At 44.4% G+C, this 23,281-nt stretch overlaps 1 protein-coding gene across 1 annotated transcript in view; it reads right to left on the bottom strand.

Annotated features, from left to right (window-relative positions):
• The window catches only part of LOC143287860 (uncharacterized), a 93,692-nt gene that overhangs the window by 1,194 nt on the left and 69,217 nt on the right, over window positions 1-23,281 (bottom strand). The window contains exons 2-6 of the mRNA XM_076596097.1: window positions 13,224-13,358; window positions 11,046-11,156; window positions 10,127-10,739; window positions 5,801-5,982; window positions 3,557-3,774 (exon numbers count right to left, since the gene is read on the bottom strand). Of these exons, the coding sequence (XP_076452212.1) occupies window positions 3,557-3,774; window positions 5,801-5,982; window positions 10,127-10,739; window positions 11,046-11,156; window positions 13,224-13,325 (1,226 nt within the window). The 5' untranslated portion in view covers window positions 13,326-13,358. The remainder of the gene's footprint in view (window positions 1-3,556; window positions 3,775-5,800; window positions 5,983-10,126; window positions 10,740-11,045; window positions 11,157-13,223; window positions 13,359-23,281) is intronic.

Below are 23,281 nucleotides of genomic sequence, written 5' to 3'. Positions count from 1 at the left end.
ATAGGCAGCTATACTCCGTTTTCGGGGATGTGCATGCTGGGTATACATATAGATGATATTGTTTCTCTCTCAATGGTTTATCCATTGCAATGGGAAATCATTTACAGCTTAGTCTTTTGTGAAGGACTAAGACTCTCAAACTAGGAGGCAAGATTGCCCTGGCTCTTAGTGCTGCAGCCTATGGGGCGAGTTGGCCTTTGGGTCTGTGGTGCTGTGTCCAGTTTTTGACTCACTTATGTAAACAACGTGAGTCAATGTTATTATTACCCAGTGTTCGGTTACCTCTGTGTGTGTGTGTGTGTGTGGTAAATTTTAACATTGCCATTTTCTCTGGAAATACTTTGTCCGTGAATACGAAATTTGGCTAAAAAATAGGAGGAAAAAATCTTCACAATCATACGAATAATAGGTCGCAAGTCCCACATATTAATCCGTGTTTCCCGTATCATTAACGGTTTATTTCGTTGAGGCTATTTCCGAGATTCCGTAAACACCCGAAAACCGCATCTCAGTTGCAGTAGCGAAGGCGATGCTTTGTTAAAATGTGGCGTGACCTCATTTTTCTTGTTCGCAATTAAATGGAAAGAAATACAAATTCTGGACAGAACACATACAGTTACACAGACTACATCATAGACGTGTGTACTGCATATGAATATTTTAAAGTGGATAGTCAATTAAAACTAAATTAAACATAAAAGAGAAATTGAATCGATCCTGTCCTACTTTCCCGGTGAGTGTAACTAAACCTGTCATTCATCTATCTAGATCCAGAGAAAACGGCTAAATGCTGCAGTGTGGTTACAGCGATGGCAACGTCTCCTTTACCGCAGACTTTATAGAATTATTAAATGCCTGAGATACACCAAAATAGCATGATTCAAACAGCGTTACCACTTCGAATTCCGCAATCGATTTATCGCCCTTAAAAAAGCATGTTTATATATTGATTTTTGAACGTCATTGTTAGATCCGCAATAGTGCAGTGACTAACACATTTTCTTCCCACCCGAGCACGCTGGGTTCGAATCTGCGCTCAGGCCTTTTTATCTTCTTTCTTTTTTAACACGAAGTTTTATAATAACAAATACTGAACACATTTTAACGATTAAAAGTTTGGTTTTTTAAAAGTGTATCACAAGTGAGTCTTGATGGCCTTGCCTCTCTTGTTCAGTCTTGTCATTTACTGCCCAGCGCTCCTTTCAATCCCCTGTGTTACTACTGATCCCAGTATGTCGTGTCTGGTATTTCTCCACTTAGGGATTTCAGGAAAACCTTCTTCTTCTTCTTCCACTAGACGACCAACATCAGAATGCTGATGAAAACTGTCGTGTTGTGGGTGGTTGCTGTTGGGCCCAATTCAGCTGGGCTACTGAGGGATGTGCTATTAATTGATAGGGGGAATGGGGCGCAGTCCACTGGTGTGTTCTCATCTCCAGCTAGGCCAATCCGGCTACCGTAGCGGTCCCCGGGGATACACTCGTCCGGCACAGACCTAGCCTGCTGTTTTATTCCTTCCAAGTCATGTTGGCCTTTGAGATAGACGTATTCTTTATAAAAGATAGGTCCATGCAAATCAATCTTCACTTAATAAGCGAGCATGTTTAGGTTAATAGTTAAACTCAGATTTGTAAGCCCACAGTTTCTCGCAATCTCACGATTTCTCTCACTTTGAGAGAAATGGCCGGGGACGCCTCCACGAATCCTTTCACTTTAAGAGAAATCGTGGGATTGCGAGAAATCGTGGTCCTTCCCCTCCCACCTTTTCTCTCAGTTGCGAGAGATGTGTGAGAAATCCTGGGAAGTCTTCTTTATTTTAACATATATATATATATATATATATATATATATATATATATATATATATATATATATATATATATATAAGAATTCCTTTTGTCATCGGGGCTGGATTCTTGTCTTTTCCCAAGGCACATCTAAGTGAAAAATCAGAGATGAAAAGAAAAGAGAAAGAGGAGGGCGACGATAATGACGATAATGATAACGGCAGTGGTGTTCTTGAAGACATCATCAGTAGTGAAACTGAAATACATCTATTTATTGTATTTCACATAAGATGGATCACTGCAATGCACTAACCTCAACTTCAACATCGGAATCAATAGCAAGCAACAAAATCAAGGCAATGTACATAACTCAAACAGAAAAAATAATATAATATATCATAATATAATATAATATGATATGATATAACATGTATAATATAGTATAAGATAACGTAATACAATACAATGTAATGTAACATTGATAATATGATGTAACATAACATAATATGATATATTATGATATAATATAATATAATAAGACTTGAACCGAATATTTCCCGAGGGATGTAACAGGTAATAACATCAAAATGATTCAACTATCTACATAAATGCGATAGAAAAAAATATGTTTCACAATGATTTATCCTCGTGTTGGGTGCGTGAAAACTGGACCAAATAGTTTTGATGTTTGTTGTGATGCAAACTTTTCTGACACATTTATTTAGAATGTGCTTCATTTCATGCTTCATCTGTTTGTGTCAGCATGCTTTCGCATATAAGATTGCACTGGAAATAGATTTTCAGTTTCATGGAAGACACTCAGAACATGAAAATATCATTTTGAGAAACAAAGTGAAATTAAAGTATATATCAACCAGCCAAATAAACACACAAAAGGAAACACACACACACACACACACACACACACACACACACACACACACACTCATTCACCCACTCACCAGCTCACTCACTCATACACATACACATTTTTTAAACCAGTTTTGTGTCATCACCTTCACCGTCTATTGTTGATGTCTTCGCTAACGCCACTGTCATTATAATGATCGTCGTTGTTGTCGCTCCCATTTCTCGTTTCTTTTTCTCTCTTTCGTTTTTCTCTGAGATTTGCATTGGGAAATGACAAGAACTCAACTCTGAAGACAAAGGAAATCTTTTTTTGATTAAAATAAGGGGGACTCGCAACAGAGAAATCGCCGGTTTACAGGATTCTTCCCCAACTTTACTGAAAACGAAGACATAATGACTTGAATATATTTTCCCCTCTCTCTGTCTTTCTGTCGAGTGTTTATATATATATGTATACATATCTATCTATATCTATCTATGTATCTATCTGTCTATGATGCTGAAATGTGACAATAGAGTGAATAATAAATGAAGGCCCATATGTTTTCGTTTTCCACAAAGAAAAGGAAAAGCATCAGTACAGTTTATTAATTGATAACCTTAAAAAAGACTGTTTTGGGATGGTGTGGGGTAGGAAGGCACGAATTCAACACAACCTGTCGTTTCCTGTGCATGTCAACCTGCCCTTTGGGCAAACAAAAGACGAATATGAGCAGCCATGAAAGATTTAACCGTCAAGCAAACACAAACACACACACACGCACATACAAACACACGCACACACACACACACACACGCACACACGCACGCACGCACGCACACACGCACGCACGCACGCACGCACACACACACACACACACACACACACACACACACACACACACACACACTGCACTCACGCTGTAAATGGTTTGTACGGATAAGCATCGTGTGTGTGAGCCTGGTGCGTTCGCTCAGGAAGATAGGCAGTCTTGATCACAACATTCTTGGGGTCTGTACAGTTCAAATATCGCAGGAATATCAGAGAAGCGTTAGGGTCCACAGGGCCCCAGTGGTCCAGAAAAAACACAGGCTTGAATTTCAGGACGGCGGCGATTTTCTGTTTGTCAAACTGTTGCTGTCAAGAGACAAAACATATTATGTAGTGGGGATTTCCTTTTTGCTCAGGCGACTTTCACATGAAGACATAGAGCGGGGAAAAGAGGCCCGTGGAAAGAAAAAGACAAACAAACGAACGAACGAACAAACGAACGAATGTTTCATCCAGATAAGGCCAGAGCCCCTTACTGAATGGGGATTCATTAATAAATGATAATGAGAAAATGACATGACAGTAAATCGACAATTCAGATCAATCAAAAATAGTTAACACAAATATTCAACAGCATTCACGACGTAACTGTACGTAATCGCTTCAATGCTTCGTGTATATATATGGCTAAGTTATACAGAGTACATTCCTGTCTTGAAGACATGAGTAAATTAAACATAAAATTATTAGACGGATCCCTATAATATTTTGGTTGAATCAGTCTTTGTCTAAGGTCACTCAAAGTAGGGCAACATAGCAAAAAATGCAGTTCATCTTCCTAACCCAGACTGCATCAACGGCATGTATACATATGTTCATGTAAAACACTATGTCTGAAACTATGAGAAGCAATAGTACAAACACCGAATCTAAATTTTGTCAATGCGCATTTTATATATCTGTTCAATCCTAACTCAATGTATGGTTCAATCACATGCGATGTTTTAAAAAGTCTATAGAAAGAGACAAAGAGAGAAACAGAGACTGACAGGCGGAAAGAGTGTTGTCAGTAAATTACAGTAGCAGGCGAAAGTAGTTGTTGCAGTGGAAGCACCTGTTTCATTTCAAGTAAGGAATGTAATGTGTATAGTGTGTGTGTGTGTGTGTGTGTGTGTGTGTGTCTGTGCGTATTTGCGTGCGTGCGTATGCACATGCGTGCGTGTGTGTGTGTGTGTGTGTGTGTGTCTGTGTGTGTGTGTGTGTGTGTGTGTGTGTGTGTGTGTGTGTGTGTGTGTGTGTGTGTGTGTGTGCGTGTGTGTGTGTGTGCGCATGTGTAAGAAACACTCATTAAACAATCTTTTGGATCAGATAATACATCGAGGTTCAGTGTACAGCATACACAAAGCGGACGTAATTTGAACCTACGGCGCCAAAATGTTTGTCCCTGGCAACACTTTTTATAGAAAAATCCACCATGTGGTGGTGTGGGGTTAGGGGGGTGGGGGGCGGGAGCTTGCTTCAGCCGCCATTGTTTTCTGTGATTTTGTGATGAGTGTCAATTTTACACTCCTTGTGCAGATCAAATCATTATATTTGAAGCCACTAAAGAATACTGAAGCTTTCTTCTTCTTTTTCTTCTTCTTCTTCTTCTATCACACCCACAACCCCCACCCCCACACCCCCACGCACGCCTACCCAGCCCCCCCCCACCTCCACTCCCCCACACGCACACCCCCCTCCCCCCTCCCACACACACACATCTACGCCCTTCCCTTGCAAATACGACTCCAATACCATCTTCTTTAGATCGTTATCAACCATTCTTACACTTCAGCAGAGGCACAGCGTGTAAAACATACGTAAAGGAACATAATTATGTGTGTGAAAAAACGAGCACGCTTGTACACACACAGCCATGAACTGATTAAATGTCAATCAATCATTCTATCTGTGCATCTTCTTTTCTCTGTCTCTTTAGAGCAGTAGACTGAATTTAGCAATCAGCAATTTACGTTTATACAGAAGCATGCGCATTTGCGTATGTGTGTCTTTCTGTGTCTGTATATGTGCAGGACAGCGCGTGCAAACATGTGGGTGTATGTATATGTGCGTCTGTGTGTGTTTATAGGTGTGTGTGTGTGTATGTGTCTGTATGTCTGTATGTCTGTCCGTCTTTGTCTGCATGTCTGTTTATGATGAATGGAACGCCTGGTAGAAGCAGAATATGAACGGTGTGTGTGTGTGTGTGTGTGTGTGTGTGTGTGTGTGTGTGCGTGCGTGCGTGCACGTGTGCGCACGTGCGAATGTTTGTGAATGTATGCCTGCATGTGTGTGTATGTACACGTGCAAAGGTGCACGTGCGTGACATGTGCTCATGTGTGAATGGCTGTACCCTCAGGAAAGCTTTGAGACTGGTGAAGCCACGTGGGAAGATGAACTCATCCATGTCCACGGTGGAGACGTACTTGAAGCCAGCCAGACGTAAACGACAGTCCCAAACGGGTAGTTCTTTGTCGTCACCGTACCGCGTCCAGTCTCTGCCGTCCTTTAGAACGAAGCGACCCCATGGGCGTCCTTCATGGACAGAGAACAACCACATTAGATACAACGTCGATGAGGTGACAGAATTTGAAAAAACAAACAAACAAACAAAAATATAAATAAAAAAGAAAAAAGGCATTTTTTCAGTTTTATTTTCTCAAGAAGGCATCACTGCGTTCGGACAAATGCATATACGCTGCATCACATCTGCTAGGCAGAGGCCTGACAGCAGCATAATCCAACACGCTTGTCAGGCCTTGTTCAGGTTTCAGAGGAACAGAAAGACAGAAATATAGAAAGTTTCAGGGAAAGAAAAGCAGGGAGGAAGAGAGAATGAAAGGAAGGAAGGAAGGAAGGAAGAGAGAAAGAAAGGAAGGAAGGAAGAGAGAAAGAAAGGAAGGAAGGAAGGAAGGAAGGAAAGAAGCAAGAAAGGAAGTAAGGAAAAAAGGAAGGTATGTTGGAATACATAATTCAAAAGCTCTGATTGAAAACTGCTGGTTATTTTACACTGAATTCGTTAGCCATTTCCATTCTCCTAAATGAGGTTGCAGAAAGGTCCCGCAGTATTGTACAACTATCAGGAAGTGAATTCCTATCTCCTGTATCTACAGCTGGGCACAGAAAGGCGGGACCCAGTCCTCTCCTTCCGCCATTTTAGTCTTCACCGTCTGGTCCGGTAGCAGTTTGAATCTGGGTGGAGTGAGGAAAACCGGAGAAAAGAAAATGCCTTTCCCGAGGACACAGCACCATGCCGAAAGGGGCTTCGAACCCTGATCCCTGGTGAACACAGGGTCAGAAGTGGAAGGCCTGACCGATTGTGACACGGTGCCTCCTCTCCTGCACTGTCCAGCGTAGAAGACGTTCAGCAAGCTGGGTCTGTGTGTTCTGCCGCTCCCGATTCTCGGCCAACATGAACAGCAAGAGCACTGTAAAGGGCCCAGTGAGGACGATACAATTTGTCATCACTATGAGACTGGTGACAGCTGAATCCAAATCTTCTGTGTGCGTGACAGGGAATGCAGTAATCTTCTGCTGCTTGTCACCCGGAGCAATGGACTGAATTCCTGATGAAAATTTAAAAAAGAACAGAGAAAGAAGTTGCCTGCTGCTCTTTAGTCACGGTGACAGGAAAGGAAGGCAAGATGTTCCACAGTACAGGCTGACTCCAGTCTTTATAACTCTGTGTCCGCCATCACTCGGCCCACTACAACCAAGAAAGCACCAAGACAGGAATCCATGGGGTTGGTGTAACTAAATATTTCATTTCAAGAAGACGCTTTTCTGCAAACAAATGAATTTGCGAGAAAAACAAATTGCACAATGCTGCTGTGTTTTAAAGATCGTCGTCAGAGGATACATCTGATGCAGAGAAGATGTCGGCTTCCACCCACTCTGCAGTAACGAAAGAGCAATTGTTGTTCCAATGGACGACTGATATCAAAACTGACTGGAAGTGTTGAAGAAATGAGGGGGTAGTGTTCAGTCTTCAAAGTGAAAACGAGTCACCGAGAAAGGACACAGAGGAAAGCACGAAGAGAGAGGAGGAGCTGAAGTGTGAGAAGTGACAGCTGACCCAGCTCCACATCGCCCTGAAGACACTGATGGAAGTGGTGAAATGTGGTGTGGTTGTGATGATGGAAGTGGTGAAATGTGGTGTGGTTGTGATGATGGAAGTGGTGACATCTGGTGTGCTTGTGATGATGGAGGTGGTGACATGTGGTGTGGTTGTGATGATGGAAGTGGTAAAATGTGGTGTGGTTGTGATGATGGAGGTGGTGACATGTGGTGTGGTTGTGATGATGGAGGTGGTGACATGTGGTGTGGTTGTGATGATGGAAGTGGTAAAATGTGGTGTGGTTGTGATGATGGAAGTTGTGAAGGGGACAAACAACCTTATATATGGGTTTGATTTGGCTGATACGTGGAGAGAGAAAATTGAGAAAATTTCACATTGTAAAGACAGCACGCCTCGACCACTTTCTAGTTTCTGAGGAATTGTAGTATTCAGGCACGTTAAAGATCAGACTGCTCCTCATTAATATTATCACCCAAGAAAGAAATGTTAGAAATGGACAGACCATTTCGGAAATTTAATAATTCTCTGAAAAAAGATACACAATGTGATAAATGCATATTAAAGCATTAATAGCCAGTGTCAATATAATCAATATTAAAAAAGTCCAGATTAGTCTATTCAGTACCAAGTGTATGATCAGTTGCGTTCTTCAAAGTCTTACTGGTGGAAATAAAAAGCAAAGTAGGCCTAATATTTTATGCATCTGCCGAGAAGATATGTGAGCGTAAAAGTGAACAAGACATGCTTTGAATTATGAAAATTAGATTTGGAGCAAAGTAACGCTGTAGAGATGGAAAACGTGTTTGTGTGTGTGTGTGTGTGTGTGTGTGTGTGTGTGTCTGTCTGTCTGTCTGTCTGTCAGTCTGTGTGTTTAGTCTGTCACAATCTCAAACCATTCAGATAAGTGTTTAACGCTTCACATTCTTGTCACTTTTCAAGTGGGGTGGGGGATACAAAAGATTACACCATGTCAGAGTCAAAAAGACAGACACACAGAGACAATATCTCAGAAAAAAAGGTGGAGGTGGAATTTTCGGCCCGTGGCCGGCTCCTACCCAGAGTTGAGTGTGCTAAAGGCTTAAATGGGGAGACTGGGACCACACAGTCAAGTATCATCTACGTCACGGGTGCGTCTTTGGGTATGTTGCTCTAATTACCTGACGAACACTGCAAGTATCTGTATCTCTTGGGCCTGGTTGACACCTGGACATCATTATGAAAGGAAACGTAGAGTACAGCCTTGTCACGTAGTCCCAAACCAAAAATGGACCTCCATAGCAACATTATCATCATCATCATCGTCATCCTCCTCCTTCGCCATTGCCAATATATACAAAAAAGTCTCAAAGTCTGTGGCCTTTCATGCCCTGCTGTCATGGTGACCTCAGTTTCGATACCCCTCCACTTCCGTGCTTGGGGTGAGTCCTGTCAATGTCTTCAGTGTTGTCAGATTCATGGGGGGATGTTGTTTGAAGGACGTGGTGGCGGTCTCCACGCTGGGAAGGACGCTCACTCAGCAGCAGTGCAGGGTCTCCTCTGGTGTGTGGCCTCCTGGCAACCTAACATCGATGGTTCCCTGCGGATTGATAACACTGGATGTGGCCGTGTATGGGGGACTCGGAATGAGCGGCGTGGGAGTAATGCCACTGAAACGGTGCAGATGACGGGGCAGCAAACAAAAAAACAAACAAACAAAAAACCCACCTAATTATGAATGTGTTTTTGATGGATCTCAGAGAACGATGAATAACGAACGCAAGAAAATTTTAAAAGTATACGCATGGATTAGAAATGAAATAATGAGCGAAAAATATGGTTTCGTATATCAAATTAGTTAATGCTTTTCCTTGGGCAGAGAGACAATGACACTGTATGAACATTGCAGGCTGAGGTCACCGCTCACCGTTTTGCAATGTTATCTCGTGCTCTTGGTCCGTGCATTGAACAGCATTTGATTTTTCTAACGGGCACAATAGCCGAGTGGTCAAAGCGTTGGACTTTCAATCTGAGGGTTCGTTTGTACACGAGTGGGCTTTTACGTGCATGACCGTTTTTACCCCGCCATACAGGCAGCCATACTCCGTTTTCGGGGGTGTGCATGCTGGGTATGTTCTTGTTTCCATAACCCACCGAACACTGACATGGATTACAGGATCTTTTACGTGTGTATTCGATCTTCAGCTTGTGTATACACACGAAGGTGGTCCAGGCACTAGCAGGTCTGCACATATGTTGACCTGGGAGATCGGAAAAATCTCCACCTTTACTCACCAGGCGCCGTTACCGAGATTCGAACCCGGGACCCTTTAGTCACTCGGGTATTGCGCCCGTCATCTGGTTGTGAATGATGGAATCTGTTTGGACTTTAAAAAACAAACAAAACAAACAAACAAACAAATAAAGTATTTTTCTTGAAATAAAGCTGAACAGCATCAGACAAACTTAATTAAAACAACAACGACAATGACAACAACAACATAAATTTACTCTACTGTGCTACACACAGCATCTGCATCATGCTCATCCCATTGTTTTCTGCTGCCTGAAATAAAGCAAAGACAACTGATCATTCATAATATAGTTTTAAGGATGAATACTCACCTGGTAATTTATAAGGCAGGAGATCCAGCAGTCCTGAATCCTGATAATGCTTAAAGACCTTGTGCACAATGTCCGTGTTGTTCAGGTCAAACAGCTGAATTCGGTCAACTCCCAGAAGGCGCTGCATTTCAAACCATTCCACCAGCTTGTTCGGATCTAACCTCAGGCCGTAAGCGATCTTGGCGCAAACGGCCAACCCACTTGGTTTTCGGACAGGTTGGTGGACAGGTAGATACTGGCTCAGGTCTCTTGGACATGAAGTTGACGTCAGCGTCGCGTGAGCACCGTTCATCCGCCGGGAAGAAAGGGGGAACCAGCAGCTGTAAACGGCCCCCACAAGCTGTAAATCACGTTTATTGGTATCTGGCAAGATTTCTGATAGGGAGAAATCCAATCTGGCTTGATGTCCAATGTAGACCTCGTCCGTGTCAGAGTGTTTTGCGCAGCACGTCAGATTCAGAAGCCGTCTACCATCTTGGAAGATGGCAAAATGAATCTCCGTACCATAAGGCGGTACGTTGTGCAGAGCTACAATGGCAGAGTAGATGAATATACGACGAGTGAATCTTTTATCATGGGGATTGGTGGTTGTCCAGTTAGGAAATAGCTCCACCTGAAACATCATGAACCGCTGTGGAGACACCATTAAACCACCTGTTTTTAGATTATAGGAAATCCCATAGTCGACAATCATACTGATTGAAGTTGAAAACCAAGACTTCGGACCATTTACTGAGCTCACAGGCATCAGCGCCGTTTTGTACCTGTATTCAAATTCCCCTGTGACCATTTCTATGCTTGATTTTGTTATTCTTTATTCAACAACCTTAAACACAAAATTTAGATTATTCACCCATTACAGTAGATGAATATATACCGAAAATGAACGAAATTCATGAATGTAAATAAATGGTAGCACCTTCACTGGGATCGTTTTATTCGCCGAGGACTGTCCCTGTACTGACATCCCAACACTGTTCAGGTGTGACACTGAGGCGTCTCCCTCCATTCTGACTTGAGAAGGACGAGCCTGTTATCAACATCACATGTGTACGCACATATCACACACACACACACACACACACACACACACATGCACACACACACACACACACACACACACAGACACACACACACAGACAGACACACACACACACACACACGAAGGAACTTTAAAATCGGTTGACAAAATCTGCCATGAACACAGAAACATGCATTCATGCGTTAAATCGCTCAGTCAAAAACATATTGCCAAACGCAAAATTTATAACAAATTTAGGGAACGGTACAGATATGGGGAATGGCTGCAGATTTAGGGAATGGCTACAGATTTGGGGAATGGCTATAGAAATGGCTACAAATTTGTGCTATGGTTACAGATATGGACAATGGCTACAGATTTGGGGAATGGCTACAGATATGAGGAATGGCTACATATTTCGGGAATGGCTACAGAAATGGCTATATATTTAGGGGATGGTACAGATATGGGGAATGGCTACATATTTGGGCTATGGCTACAGATTTAGGGAATGGCTACATATTTTGGGAATAGTAGATATGGGGAATGGATACATATTTGGGCTATGACTGCAGATTTAGGTTATGGCTACAGATTTAGGGTATGACTACAGATTTGGGGAACGGCTACAGATTTAGGGTATTGTACAGATTTGGGGTATGGCTACAGATTTAGGGTATTGTACAGATTTGGGGAACGGCTACAGATTTAGGGTATGGTTCAGATATGGGAAATGGCTTCAGATTTGGGGAATGGCTACAGATTTGGGGAATGGCTACAGATTTAGGGAATGGCAACAGACGTGCCTGAGCCTGGCACCCAGGATCGCGGAACCGTTTTATTTTATTTTATTTTATTTTATTTTTATTATTATTATTATTTACCTTCTCTATACGAAGAGCTACCGCCTTTCAAGACCGTTTGGGTGGAATCGGAGCGACTGGTCTTGAGCATCCACACTTGCGCGAATGTCATTATCATCTCTAACAGAGAGGTAAGGGGCAGGACAGCCTCTTCAACATGGAGCGGCGGGTGGCTTGTCGTAAAGTTTGTGTAACAAGCTCTTCAACATCAAGCGAGCGGAAGTGCTGGAAGATGGAATCTATCCACTTGAGCATTGTGTCAAACTAAAGAGAACATTTTAAATAAGGAAAAACATTCTGACAAGGAAGGTAATGGACAGTTCGGGACTACATGTTTCGGAATAGAGGTGACGATGGCCGCAATTTGTTTTTCTTTGGAGAAAGATTTGTGCATAGACCTCATCACTTACCGTATAATGTCCACAAACTGTCGCCTAAATCAACGAATCTTCTTGAACTGTGTTCCAGAAGTTGACACACTTAACTCGTACTATACACATGTGCGTTTGTTTGGAGACTTCCGAGTATTTGAAAGTGAAGCAAACTTCCGGCGACTTGTGCAGTGAAACGTTCCTAGATTTTGAAGAGAAGCGTGCGTTTTCACAGATTCAGACAGTAAGGGGTCTTTTCTAAAATGTTGTCTTTGATTGGACCTTCAGTCTGCACTGCGCACAGTGCCAATACATATCCGATCTGTTCAGCCACTTTGTTACGACTTATCGAAGCCATAAAGCAAACTGACTGCTTGAAAATACTATTCTAAATCACAATATTCCAAAAGCATGGATTCACTGGATACACAAAGTCAAGGATGACTATGTATATATGAAGTTCATCAGTACTTCACAAAACCTAAAACTATTGAGAAAATATTACTCGTTTGTGAAGAGACAGTAACCCATGGACATCTTCTTTTAACAGGACATTTGCTTTTACTTTCGATAGGTCAGCATGGTCAAGAGCCAAGGATGCCACAAAAGAAGCAAGATAAAAAGTTCTTCAAATGAAAATCCTAACATAACATCCAGCAGACATTCTTCTCAGTAAAACGGAAGTAAAGGTGCACACACACACACACAAGTTCCTATTGACAAGACACTGTTGATCACATTGGACACTTTTCTTTCAATGTCCTGGAGTAACAAACCGTTCGTGTCGTATAGATAATAACCGATCAATTCAAAGATTGACATTATTACAGTGTAGTACTTACCCGCATTATTGTGTGTTCCTGTAAAACCAGTGCAGTACATATCAGGACAGAAATGACGCCCAGACACACACATGCAACGAAGCAGTTGAAAACAAGCTTCATGACTGCCAGTGGCCTTTGTCTTCCAACAGCAGCCTGAATAAAAAATGCCCACGATCTGTCAGATTAAGAGATTGCGAGTACGTGTGGTGGAGCAATGGGTGTGTGTGTGTGGGGGGGGGGGGGGGGGGGGGGGGGGGGGGCGTCATATGACTGAATCATTATTCTAAATAAGCATTTCAGGGAGCGGTAAAATAACTGTATCCTCTCTCTCTCTCTCTCTCTCTCTCGGCCCTTATGTTGTATTTTATGATTTTGTTGTTGTTGTTTGTCGTTGATTTTCTTTTACTCTTAGCAATGTGTTAATTTCTCTGTACACCGCCTTTATTCTTTTGTTCATACATTGCCCCCCTTGTCAAAGGATAGTATTGTCAATGGCAATAAAACAATGTCCGTGTCCGTGTCTCTCTCTTGGCCAGGGGACATGAAATAATAGCTGATGACACGACGCCTGGAAAACGACATCTCATTAAAAAGACAAAATGCAATCACCATGAAATAACAGCTGATGACACGACGCCTGGAAAACAACATCTCATTAAAAAGACAAAATGCAATCACCATGAAATAATAGCTGATGACACGACGCTTGGAAAACAACATCTCATTAAAAAGACAAAATGCAATCACCATGAATATGTTTCCCGTCTCATTGGACTTCACACGGGGTCAGCTATATGTTTCCCCGTCTATGTTCCCCCGTCTAGGTTTCCCCGTCTAGGTTCCCCCAAGTTTTTTTTCAGCCCGGTGTACATTCCCCCAGGTCTATGTCCCCCGCTGCTGACTACTTGTGACCACAGTCCAAAAGTGCTCAGACTGCATTGTGTTGTCACATCTGCGCATTATGTGTTTGACCGCTGTCTGACCACTGCCGACCACTACTGACCACCGCCGTCCACTACGGACTACTGACCACCATTGACCACTGACCACCGCTGACCACCACTGACCACTGATCATTGTTAACCTTTGCTGACCACTGCAGCTCCCAATATGTACGGTTTTAAACATACACAGGTTTTGGGGGAACATAAACCTGGGGGACTGTAAACCTGGGGGAGCATAGGCGGGGAGTACATACCTGGGGGAACAGAGACCTACCAAAAACGTTTTGGGGAACATAGATCTGGAGGAACATAGACTTGTTCCCCACACAACCCGGTGACATTTTTTGCTGACGTGTGTTTTCCCACAATTTTGAAATGCACAAGTCAACGTACAGTTGAACGGAAAAGAAAACAGAGAGAGATTAATATAATATATGAAGATGCATACATACCTATATAGGACATGGAGTGATGGCCTAGAAGTAACGCGTCCTCTTAGGAAGCGAGAGAATCTGAGCGCGCTGGTTTGAATCACGGCTCAACCCTCGATATTTTCTCCCCCTCCACTAGACCTTGAGTGGTGGTCTGGACGCTAGTCATTCGGATGAGACGATAAACCGAGGTCCCGTGTGCAGCATACACTCAGCGCACGTAAAAGAACCCACGGCAACAAAAGGGTTGTTCCTGGCAAAATTCTGTAGAAAAATCCACTTCGATAGGAAAAAAAAAACTGCACGCAGGAAAAAAAAACAAGAAAAAATGGGTGGCGCTGTAGTGTAGCGACGCGATCTCCCTGGGGAGTGCAGCCCGAATTTCACACAGAGAAAATTAATCTGTTGTGATAAAAAGAAATACAAAATACAACACACACACACACACACACACACACACACACACACACACACACACACGTGTGTATATGTATGTATATATATATATATATATATATATATAATAGAATATGTTTTGATTACCAAGTGTACCGGGATCACAAGGAATAATGGGTGAGCCGGGGGTGCGGGGGGTATAGAACATAAAAGGTACAAACATTAATCGAAAATCATACATAAACACAGATACAGTAGAATTTAGGATAGATACATGTGCATATCAGTATAAGAACTTATGCACAAACATACATGCACAGACACAGACAAAGACACACACACACACACACACACACACACGCGCGCACGCAAACACGCACACACTCACACACACACACACACACACACACACACACACACACACACACACAGACACACACCGCGGCGAGCACACGCGCGCACGCACGCACTATCTTCAGGTAAATAGTTGTTGATTGCACAGTTCTCTTTAATCATACGTGATTTGTTCGCGAGACAGCGCACTGACTGCTTTGGGGAAAAAGCTATTGGCAAAGCGATTGGTTTCGTCCTTATAATTCTGTACCGTCGACCACAGGGCAGCATCTCGAAAATCCCAAAAGCTGGATGTGAATGAGTTTGTTTCTGTCAGTAGCCGCTAATAATATATGTCGTCTGGACATACATACGTATATATATATATATATATATATATATGTATGTATGTATTTGTATTTCTTTTTATCACAACAGTTTTCTCTGTGTGAAATTCGGGCTGCTCTCCCTGGGAGAGCATGTTTATAATTTGTTGACATTTTTATCATTTTCATACCACCATGCTCAGGGTTGCTTTCCATTATTTTCCTTTATACCTTTCCAAATGTCATTTTGTTTAGAATTTTCTCTGCCAAATAAATGTATATAAAGTTCTATTTATTGCTGTAAGTACTTTTTTTTTTCTGGCAGTCCCAGTTTATTGCATCACAAATAAAAAATTACGGATTAAAAAACACTTTACTATAACTATTCTGCCGTGTATTCTCAGGTCCCTAGCATACGGAGATTTTATCATATTTTGTATTTTCTCAGGGTTTTTTTTTTTTTTTTTTTTTTTTTTTTTTTTTTTTTTTTGTCTTCTGCTTCAACACGGTTTTTGAAGAAATGTTCAAGTAGCTTGATCTTGTCTGTGATGGTGGACGGTAGATTTTCTTCGTAGTTATGCTTTCCCATTTTCATTGCCTCAAGTTTTCGACTGGTTAAAAAAAATAATAATAAAAAGGACCAGAAAACCTTGAAAATTATGTAATGATAGAAGAGGCACACATCATGTCTTTCTGATCATGAAGAAACGGTGCTGTGTCATCAGCTAATTGCTTTTTTTTTCTTAAAAAAATATATATATGTATATATATATGTGTGTATATATACACACACACACACACACACACACACACACATATATATATATATATATATATATATATATATATATATTCAGTACGTTGTGGTGTGGTAATCCTATTCCTGTTACGTTACTATTTCTGATCTTGTTTGCCAGTGGTACAACGCATAGTATGAGGACTAAAGGTGAAAAAAGACAGCTGTGCGGAAGGCCGCAGGTTACGGGGAATGTTCGAGAAATCCACCCACCCTCCGTGATGTATGCTGTTGAATGCATCACTACTGAGAGTCGCTATCCATTTTTTCATCTCTTTGCCAAAACCGAAAACTCTGAAGGAGTTCGATATGAAACTACTGAAACTGAATAGAAGTTTTTTTGTATAATCTAAAGCTAGCAGACATACCCAGCCTTGTATGTTTGATTCAAATATTTCATAACATCGTCAGTAGTTCTTATCATGATAATGTAATAATAATGTACATTTGTATAGCGCCCTTTCTCTCTAAGAGGACATCCTGGTCATCCACTGCATCCGTTTCCATCTCCAGTCGTCTTGACCTCGTCTTGCCACTGAATACAGACGGTCTTGGACAAGAGAGTGAGGTCGACGGTGCGCAACTCCTCCTCACTATAAACAAAGTCATCGCGCAAGTCATCAGTCATCCTTCATCCCATACCATCATTTTCCCCAATCCCTGTGGCGACAGGCGAGCGACGAAGCGGCAGGTGTGGTTACACTGGCAGTCGTAGCCGCGGACCTGCACACAGGCGGCTCAGGCCATAGGGTCGTTTTTCACCGACTGGAGCAGCGGTGGAGATCGGCAGCCCCCTGAGTGATTAAGCAGCCCTCATCAGGACAGCACTGCTCACCTCCATGGCATGAGGAAGGGGCTAGAAAAGGTGCCCTAAACATTGCCTGCTCCCCACCACCCTAGTCAGCATACCGCGGCTGACGGGGACCCTAGTCAAGCGATCGACACAAAGGAAAGAAAGAAGAAAGCAAGGAGCACCCCAATGACCATTGCCACATGGAACGTGCGTACGCTTCTGGACAGAGGCGACTCAGACAGACCATAGAGACGCACAGCACTCATTGCGAGTGAACTAGCCAAGTACAACATCGACATCGCTGCCTTAAGTGAGACCAGACTGGCAGAAGAAGGCGAACTCTGTGAGCGAGGCACAGGCTACACCTTCTTTTGGAGTGGTCGCGGACCTGAAGAGAGACGTGAGCTGGAGTTGGCTTGCAGTGAAGACAACCCTCGTTGGCAAGCTGGCTGGCCCCCCGAAAGGAGTGAACGATCGCGTGATGACGATGAAACTCCCTTTATGCAACGGGAAGAAGTTTACCACCATTGTCAGCGCCTACGCGCCCACCATGACCAACCTGGATGAGATCAAGGACATGTTCTATAAGGACCTGAACGCTATCATCACCACTGTTCCCAACGCAGACAAGCTCCTCATTCTTGGTGACTTAAACGCGAGAGTTGGCCGTGACAGCACCTCCTGGGAAGGCGTGATTGGGAAGCATGGGGTTGGCAACTGTAACAGCAATGGTCAACTACTTCTCCAGACATGTGCCGAGCACGAACTTCTTATCACAAACACCGTCTTCTGCCTCCCTACCCGTAACAGGACGTCATGGATGCATCCTCGCTCTGGGCATTGGCATCTCATCGACTTTGTCATCGTCAGGAAGAGGGACAGACAAACGCCAAGCCTACAGAGCCCACATTAAAGATCCCAAGTCACAGTCAAAGAAAGACATACTGAAGAGCGCACGCAGCACCATCCAGCTAAAGCTGCGGCAGATGCAGGATTCCTGGTTGAGCAACAAAGCTGATGAGATCCAGGGCTTTGCAGACAGGAACGACATGAAGAACTTCTATAACGGCCTGAAAGAAGTCTATGGTCCCACCACCTCTGGATCTGCTCCACTCCTCAGTGCTGATGGTTCTACCCTCATCACTGACAAGGACGGGATCCTTGAGAGATGGGCTGAACACTTTGACAGCGTACTGAACCGCCCTTCCACCATCAATGATGAAGCCATCGACCGACTCCTCCAGGTGCCAGTCAGTGAATCGTTGGATGCCCTTCCTACTTTGGAGGAGATCCACAAAGCTATCCGTCTGCTATCCAGTGGCAAAGCCCCTGGCTCAGACTCCATTCCAGATGAGGTCTACAAAGAAGGTGGTATAGCGCTGACTGAGAAGCTTCATCAGCTGTTCCAGCTCATCTGGCTGCATGAGGCAGTTCCACAGGACTTCAAAGACGCTTCCATCATACACCTGTACAAGCGCAAAGGAAATCGTCAGGCCTGTGACAACCATCGTGGAATATCCCTGCTGTCTGTCGCAGGCAAGAGTGCTACTCAACCGTCTCATAGCGCACCTTGAGCAAGGTCTCCTACCAGAGAGCCAGTGTGGCTTCCGGAAAGAACGCGGGACTATCGACATGGTGCTTGCTGCCAGGCAGCTCCAGGAGAAGTGTCAGGAACAGAACGCCGACCTTTACTCCACCTATGTCGATCTGACCAAGGCCTTCGATACTGTTAGCAGAGATGGCTTTTGGAGAATCATGGCGAAGTACGGATGTTCCATAACGTTCATCACCATCATACGGCAACTACACGATGGGATGCTGGCCCGAGTCCAAGACAACGGAGATACTTCAGAACCATTCCCTGTCTCCAACGGAGTCAAGCAAGGGTGTGTTCTTGCCCCCACCCTGTTCAGTCTCATGTTTTCAGCCATGCTGACAGATGCCTTCAGAGACGCTGACGTAGGCACTGGCATCAGGTACCGCACAGATGGTTCACTCTTCAACCTCAGGAGGCTTCAAGCAAAAACTAAGGTGAGGACAGACACCGTCAACGACTTCCTGTTTGCTGATGACTGCGCTCTCAATGCTGCCTCCGAAGCTGACATGCAACACAGCGTCGACAAGTTCTCTGCTGCCTGTGACAACTTTGGCCTCACAATCAGCACAAAGAAGACTGAGGTGATGCACCTGCCAGCTCCAGGAAAGCCTTACGTTGAACCAAACATCTTCATCAACGGGCAACGACTGAACGCGGTGGACAAGTTCACATACCTGGGCAGTACACTCTCTCGCACAGTTGTCATCAACGACGAGGTGAATGCCAGACTTGCCAAAGCCAGCGCTGCCTTCGGCAGACTCAATAAGAACGTTTGGAACAGGAGAGGCATCACCCTGGAGACGAAGCTCAAAGTATACAAGGCCATAGTTCTCACGACACTGTTCTATGGATGTGAATCATGGACGGTCTACAAACGCCACGCCAAAAAGCTGAACCACTTCCACGCCACCAGCCTCAGAAAACTTCTCGGCATAAAGTGGCAAGAGAAGATCCCTGACACAGAGATGCTCACTCGTGCAAACTTGCCCAGCATCTACACCATCTTGTTGCAGGCCCAGCTGCGCTGGGCAGGCCATGTAGTTCGCATGCCAGACCACCGGCTCCCCAAGAAACTGCTGTACGGCGAACTCCAACATGGCAAGCGCTCACATGGAGGCCAAAAGAAGCACTTCAGAGACACTCTGAAAGCTTCTCTGAAGGCCTTCAACATCAGCCACGACACATGGGAACTGAATGCAATGGACAGACCAAAGTGGCGTTCAGCTGTCCACAAAGGCGCCAAATCCTGTGAGGCCAACAGGATCGCTGCAGCAGAGCAACGCAGACAGGCCAAGGAAAAGCAGTGCCAGCGAGTCCCCGACAGCCGCCACCATCCCCTGTCCACACTGCGTCAGAACCTTCTGGGCGCAGATTGGCCTGACCAGTCATCTGCGCACCCACAGAGCCCAACCCACCCACCCCCAGGATGACTAGATGGTCCTCGTCGATCCCGACGGACGAACCACACATCATCATCACCATGCTACACATCATCACCATCACCATCACCATCATCATCACCATCACCATCATCATCACCATCACCACCATCATTCTCATCATCAACATCTTACACACCACCACCATCATCATCACCACCACCCTACACATCACCATTACCACCATTACCACCATCACCACCACCACCACCACCACCATCATCATCATCATCATCACCATCCTACACACCAACACCACCATCATCATTATCACCATCACCATCATCATCAACATCGTCACCATCACCACCCTACACATCATCATCATCACCACCACCACCATCATCATTATCACCATCATCACCACCATCATCAACGTCGTCATCATCACCGCCCTACACATCAACACCATCACTATCACCATCATCATCGCCATCACCACCACCATCATCATCACCATCACTATCACCATCATCATCACCATCACCACCGCCATCATCATCATCATCACCACCACCACCATCATCACCATCATCATAACCATCACCATCATCATCACCACCACCATCATCACCATCTCCATCACCATCAACATCACCATCACCACCATCATCAACATCCAACATCCAACACAACACTACCACCATTATCATCCCACCATCACAATCCAACACATCACCATCACCATCATCACCATCCCGCACTCACCAAACACAGTGCCGTTGAAGGCCCCACGTGGGATGGCGGTGGCTCCCTGTGACACCTGGTCCCACTTGTAGCGAGCGAAGTCCCCCGTGTCGCCGTAGTCACACGTCCAGCGAGCCACCCACTCCGCCTGAGTCACCTGGCCGTTCTCTGCACACACCCACAGCCTGAGTCACCTGCCCGTTCTCTGCACACACCCACAGCCTGAGTCATCTGCCCGTTCTCTGCACACACCCACAGCCTGAGTCACCTGCCCGTTCTCTGCACACACCCACAGCCTGAGTCACCTGGACGTTCTCTGTACACACCCACAGCCTGAATCATCTGCCCGTTCTCTGCACACACCCACAGCCTGAGTCACCTGCCCGTTCTCTGCACACACCCACAGCCTGAGTCACCTGGACGTTCTCTGTACACACCCACAACCTGAGTCACCTGGCCGTTCTCTGCACACACCCACAGCCTGAGTCACCTGGCCGTTCTCTGTACACACCCACAGACTGAGTCACCTGCCCGTTCGCTGCACACACCCACAGCCTGAGTCACCTGGACGTTCTCTGTACACACCCACAGCCTGAGTCACCTGCCCGTTCTCTGCACATACCCACAGCCTGAGTCACCTGGACGTTCTCTGTACACACCCACAGACTGAGTCACCTGCCCGTTCTCTGCACACATCCACAGCCAAACGCTGCTCTTCATGCTAGTGATTGTAGCAGCAACGGTAGCAGCAGCAACAGCAGCAGCAGCAACAGTAGTAGCAGGAACAGCAGCAGCATCAGTAGTAGCAGCAACAACAGTAGTAGCATCAACAGTATCAGCAGCAGCAACAACAATAACAGCAGCAGCAGCAGTAGTAGTAGCAACAGTAGGTAGATGTGGTGATGAATTAGCACCAGTGATGACATAATAATAATAATAATAATAATAATAATAATAATAATAATAACAATTGATACTTATATAGCACGCTATCCAGAAATCTGCTCTAGGTGCTTTACAAAAACGCTTTTGTTAACATAAAACATTACATCTATGTTACATACACACACCAAAATGTGACCACACACACACACACACACACACACACACTCACACACACACACACACACACACACACACACACACACATCACCACCACCATCATCACCATCTCCATCACCATCAACATCACCATCACCACCACCATCACCATCCAACGCTTTTGTTGACATAAAACATTACACCATCCAACACACCACCACCACCATTATCATCCCACCATCACAATCCAACACATCATCATCACCATGCTACACATCATCACCATCACCATCATCATCACCATCACCACTATCATTCTCATCATCAACATCCTACATAACATCATCATCATCAACATCTTACACACCTACACACTTCCGGTCAACAACATGGAAACAGTCGGACAGGCTCTACGGCTCTAATTGTCAATAACTGGATCTTATTATGTTCAAATCAAATCAACTGAAATGTCGTCACCAAAGAAAGGCAGAAAAGACGCAGTCAGTAAAGGCCGAAAGATCGGACGTGGAACGATGCTTCACGCTCAGTAACGGGATTCCCCCAAGCTGCACACAAGGCCTACAACAGCCTAGATGAGGCTGAGACAGCAATGAAGCTCGCCGGTCACAGTGAACCGATGGTTTTCGGTGCTGGTGAGTACAACGAGATTGGATATGAAAATGAAATTGCAAATGAATATGAACCTGAATCTGAAAATGACACACTACAAAACATGACAATAAGCGAAGAATGGGCATGCGTTTGTGGAAAAACAACAGACGAACGAACCTTACGATGTTCTGACTGCCCCAGAAAAGTGCATTATGCCTGCACTGAGCTCCCTGTGTACCAACTGTGCATATTTGCGAAGACACAGCGGAAATATACATGCAAGACATGCAGTGAATGTTTCTTCGATGAAAATATCGAAGAATTGCTTCAGACAACTAAAACAGATCTGATCAAGCATGACGTACTTAAAGATGACGCAAAAATCATGGACGTCACACTTATGGAACAAGTTCTGAAGAGCCAATATCAGACGGTGACATCCACTCTGCGAAATCTAGAGTCCTCTGTCTGCAACCTGTCATCTTTTATTGCTGACTCATTGCAGGCAGAAAAAACACAGAAGCTGATTGAAAAACTGACCGCAGCCCTGAACATATCAAATAGCAGACAGGAGAGGCGTGGTACTGACAAATCAGCACGAACCACTCGGGAAGCAGAAGTACAAACAGATACGAAGCTTAAGAAACAGAACGCTCTCCCTGACACCCCAGTCCCGTCCAC

Source organism: Babylonia areolata, chromosome 12, assembly GCF_041734735.1.
Source record: "Babylonia areolata isolate BAREFJ2019XMU chromosome 12, ASM4173473v1, whole genome shotgun sequence".
In the NCBI taxonomy this organism is placed as follows: Eukaryota; Metazoa; Mollusca; class Gastropoda; order Neogastropoda; family Buccinidae; genus Babylonia; species Babylonia areolata.
This window is presented reverse-complemented; position numbering and strand designations above follow the sequence as displayed.